Source organism: Melitaea cinxia, chromosome 16 (genome assembly GCF_905220565.1).
Source record: "Melitaea cinxia chromosome 16, ilMelCinx1.1, whole genome shotgun sequence".
NCBI lineage: Eukaryota > Metazoa > Arthropoda > Insecta > Lepidoptera > Nymphalidae > Melitaea > Melitaea cinxia.
In genome coordinates this window covers 1139141-1143873 of record NC_059409.1, presented here as the reverse complement: position 1 = coordinate 1143873, position 4733 = coordinate 1139141, and the positions used below count along the sequence as shown (strand labels likewise).

Below are 4733 nucleotides of genomic sequence, written 5' to 3'. Positions count from 1 at the left end.
CCAAAGAAAAAAATTCGGCATTTGTTGACACTGTAAATATTACTGTACATATATTGTAACAGACAACGAAATTACAATGTAATTAGCTTTATACTGTTAAATAACGTTCTTTCTTAATGTAAATAAATTTTGATATCGAATTTTATATCTTTTTTTCGACTATTCTTAGTGTAAAATACATCCCTACTATATCATCATTACAGCCTATACAGTCCACTGCTGGACATAGGCCTCCACAAGTTTACCCCAAAAATAACGTGAACTCATGTGTTTTGCCCATAGTCACCACGCTGGGCGGGTTGGTTCCCGCCCCCCCCCCCACTATAATCTTATATATAAAATTCCTACTATCCATCCCTACTATAATCTTATATATAAAATTCTCGTGTCACAATGTTAGTTACAAAACTCCTCCGAAGCGGCTGGACCGATTTTTATTAATTTTTGTGTGGATATTGGATAGCTCTGAGAATGGGACAACATTTATTTTTCATATCCGTAAGTTATAAGCGAAGGGCATTAAGGGGGTTAAAGGTTATGTGGCAAAACAACGTTTTCGGGGTCAGCTAGTAATATTATAAATTTAAATGTAAATTTGTTTGTTACGCTGTCACGCGAAAACTACATAACCAATTATCATGAAACTGTGTACACATATTCTTGGGGGTATTAAAAGTAACATAGGATACTTTTTATTAAAAAAATCAATGCGAGAAAATCCGCATGTACATATTAAATCACATTTTTAGCCTCAGTTGGCCCTTATATGGTAAAGTAAGGGCGTCCCTTACTTTACTAAATTTAACTAGAGCAACTTCAAATCTCAAAGGAGATTAAAAATTAAAACTCGTTGATTAGCAAATATGTTTCTAAAACGTTGAAATAATAAAAAAAATTAAAAAATCAGGAAATATATAAACTCAAATTATCATTAACGATATTTGTAAATATTTAATCGGTATACATGGTTGCCCCTATCTCCGGGTCAGCGAGATACGACCACCGAGCTATTTGTTAAAGAACGTCAGACAGGGCTGGACCAGTGAACGGACCTGTCGAGATGGCGGCAAAATTTTTATTAATTTTCTTTGCCCTTTTCGGATTTGCGTTTTCTGAAGTAATACCTTTTATTGACCGCGGCGATTGTGAGTATTTATTTATTAATATTTAAATTGAAATTAGCGAATTAATTGTAATGTAATAGTTATGATTCCTGAACACTTTTAATTTTCTTACCGACTATTCCAAAATAAATTTAAAAGATGAGCGAGTAAGAAACATCCATCTATGCGTCCTCACAAATTTCACATTTATAATATTAGTTGGATAGATCACACAGGCTTTCTCAGATTACTTACGATATGATTCTGTTATTAAATAAATAAATATATACACAATACACACACGATCTGTCGTGTCTGTTCCTAAAGTAAGCAACTTAATGCTTGTGTTATAGGTAATATCCGACTGGTATATAGCTACATATATATATAAGAAGCAGCGTTGTGAACTAAGCTCCTGGCTAAATCAATTGATCATTTATTTATTAACTCATCACACCACTTCAGCATTTACAGTCCACTGCTGGACATGGACTTCCTCAAGATCGCGCCAAAAACGGCGCGAACTCATGTGTTTTGCCCATAATCACCACATTAGGCAGGCGGGTTGGTGACCACAAGGCTGGCTTTGTCGCAATGAAAACACTGCTGCCCGTATTCGGCCTATATATTTAAAAGCCAGTAGATGGATAGTTATCCCGCCATTGGTCGGCTTTAAGTTCCAAGGTGGAAGTGTTGTAACACAGTTATCGCTTAGTCGCCTCTTACGACACCCGCGGGGAGAGAGGCGGTGGCAATATTCATTTCTGCCGTAACTACATAGCAAATTTACTTATTAACGTATTTATTTATTTCCAGACAGTGTATGCGAGATCAACAAGCTTCGTATCACACCGTGCAAAAATCAAACACATTGCACGTTGAAGAAAGGATCCACAGTGAGGATATCCTTCGACTTCACACCTAGTGAGTTTTGATTGTGCTGTGTGGCTACGGCACTAAAGAATTTAGCCACCCCCTCTCTTCCCGTGGGTGTCGTAAGAGGCGACTAAGGGATAACAAGGTTCCACAACCACCTTGGGACTTAAGAAGCCGACCGATGGCGGGATAACCATCCAACTGCTGGCTTTGAAATACACAGGCCGAAGACGGGCAGCAGCGTCTTCGGTGCGAGAAAGCCAGTACTGCGGTCACCAACCCGCCTGCCCAGCGTGGTGACTATGGGCAAAACACATGAGTTCACGTTATTTTTGGCGTGAGCTTGTGGAGGCCTATGTCCAGCAGTGGACTGTATAGGCTGTAATGATAATGATGAGTTTTGATTGTTATTTTTATAACGTTATTATAACGTTATAAAAATTTATTAATTTTATAACGTTATTAACGTTGTTATTAAAGAATAGCTATTTAAAAAAATTCTAATGATCATATCTTTGCCAGTCGTGAGCGTTTCCAATTGACAGATAATTTGACCGATTGGCCTGTAAACTCTGATTACTTGGACTTCATTATGATTTGATTATTATTTTGTTAGGACAACTATTGTGATTGTTAAATTATGTATGAGGTGTCAAATAAAAGTTTATTATATACAATATGATATGTTAAGCAAAAACAGGTAGTTTCAAGTAGATTTTATAATATTATTTTAAGGGGATCCCACGGATTTCGCGCGGGATTGATCTATCCCGCGGATCGCAGTCCCTATATGGGATATTTACATAGGGGCTTAGGATAGCTACAGTGATAAAAATTATTACCAGTGTCTTTCCAAGTAAAATTCTAATAATAATAATTTCTTCCAGAATTTTCAAGTGACTCTATAATGACTGGTCTCTTATGGTACAACGAAGGTTTTAAGAATTCTTACTCGGAGCTCCCAAACGCCGATGGGTGCCTGTATACGCCATGCCCTCTGGAGGCTGACAAGAAACAGACGCTCAACTACGATCTTCAAATAGCTAACAGATTACCCGATGTAAATGTCAATCCATGTAGTACTTTTTGAGTTTATCCCGGACATACATACAGACAAAGACAAAAATTCTAAAAACTATATTTTTGCTTCGGTATCGATTGTAGATTACACCCCAAGTATTCTTTTAAAAAATATATTTTTTTTTTATGTATGTTCGGGGATGACTTCGTCGTTTATGAACCGATTTTGATAATTCTTTTTTTGTTGGAAAGGAGATATCCTAAGTGTGGTACCATGATAAGGAAATCGAGGGAAACCCTCGAAAATCCTTAATAACTTTTATACTGGTGTACTGATTCTGATAATTTTTAACTTAACCGAAAGCCGATGTTTATGATGTGGTCACATTAAAATTTCATCGAGATATGATCACAACTTTTGGAGTAATCTTTGATAATGCGTTCATTCATTACAGCCTATACAGTCCACTGCTGGACATAGGCCTCCACAAGTTTACTCCAAAAACAACGTGAACTCATGTGTTTTGCCCATAGTCACCACGCTGGGCAGGCGGGTTGGTAACCGCAGTACTGACTTTGTCGCACCGAAGACGCTGACAATGACGCTGATAATGCGTATTTACTTTATTTTTTCGTCTATGTTATATTATTTGTCGATGTAATTGAAGTCGATTTTTTTTTTCGTTTGCCAGCAAATACAATTATCCACAAATAAATACTTATTGTAGTTAGAAATAATTTCTCCTGACTCATTAATCATATTTCAAAACCTGTAGATTTCAGAGAAATAAGTGTGTGTGTCAGTTCTGACGCACATTCGACCTTTCTGTGCTAGTATATATCTAAATTATATATCATTTATATATATTTTGTTTTATTTTGCAATACATATCATTTTGTTTAATTTTCAGGGTGAATACAATTTCAAGTGGAAGATTTGGACCCACACCGATGAAGAGTGCTACTTCGAGACTACTATTGAACTGGAGAGATAACCTCATAACATTGTGAAATGTACAGAAGTACATATATTAAACTTTTTTTTTTTTTAATTTTATTTTTTATCACCTTAAATTTTTTAACATCGTAACAGTATTCGAATTATCACCTCTTAGGCACAGGAAAAGTTACATGATTAATGATTTCATTTTTCGTAGCATTTAAAAGTATCTTCGATGTTAATTTTTTATAGCTGTAACTAATAATACATAATAAAATAACTAAAAAAGAACCAAATAAACATCCAACTTAACTGAAACATCCACGACTATAACTTCCTGGTCCACGACAGATTTGTATGGCAAATATAAAAATTTGCTGTAAAAAAATGACAGAACAACAAGTGTGTGTGTGTGTGTGTAGTGCGCACACAGAGACACACACACACCATCCAGGCAGAGCTCGCCGTACTGCAATAAATGACATCAAAATGATAATACCGGACAGAAATTTTTTATTTTATTTTATGTTCTTCAAGCGTTTACTCCTTATGTCTTGTAATTTATTTGTAACAACAATACGTTCAGTTCTTTCTTTTTTATATACAATTAGGTCGGCAAACCAGCGTACGGATCACCTTATGGTAAGCGATTACCGTAGCTTATAGAGACCTATAACACTATAAGCATCGCAAGCGCGTTGCTGACCTTACCCCCAATCCTTGTTGAAGTGTAGTTACTGAAATGTAAATACTACTCGAAGATAAAACACAAACGAACAATTTTAAAATTCTGT

The 4733-nt window shown here is 35.8% G+C and overlaps 1 protein-coding gene across 1 annotated transcript; it reads left to right on the top strand.

Moving 5' to 3' along the window:
* The first annotated feature begins 1010 nt into the window (after window positions 1–1010).
* On the top strand, window positions 1011–4039 carry LOC123661097 (MD-2-related lipid-recognition protein-like). Its single transcript, XM_045596099.1, has 4 exons — window positions 1011–1145; window positions 1920–2027; window positions 2867–3039; window positions 3911–4039. Exons 1-4 carry the CDS (start codon window positions 1061–1063, stop codon window positions 3992–3994), a joined length of 450 nt encoding a protein of 149 aa, XP_045452055.1. The 5' UTR covers window positions 1011–1060; the 3' UTR covers window positions 3995–4039.
* The last annotated feature ends 694 nt before the right edge of the window (window positions 4040–4733 follow it).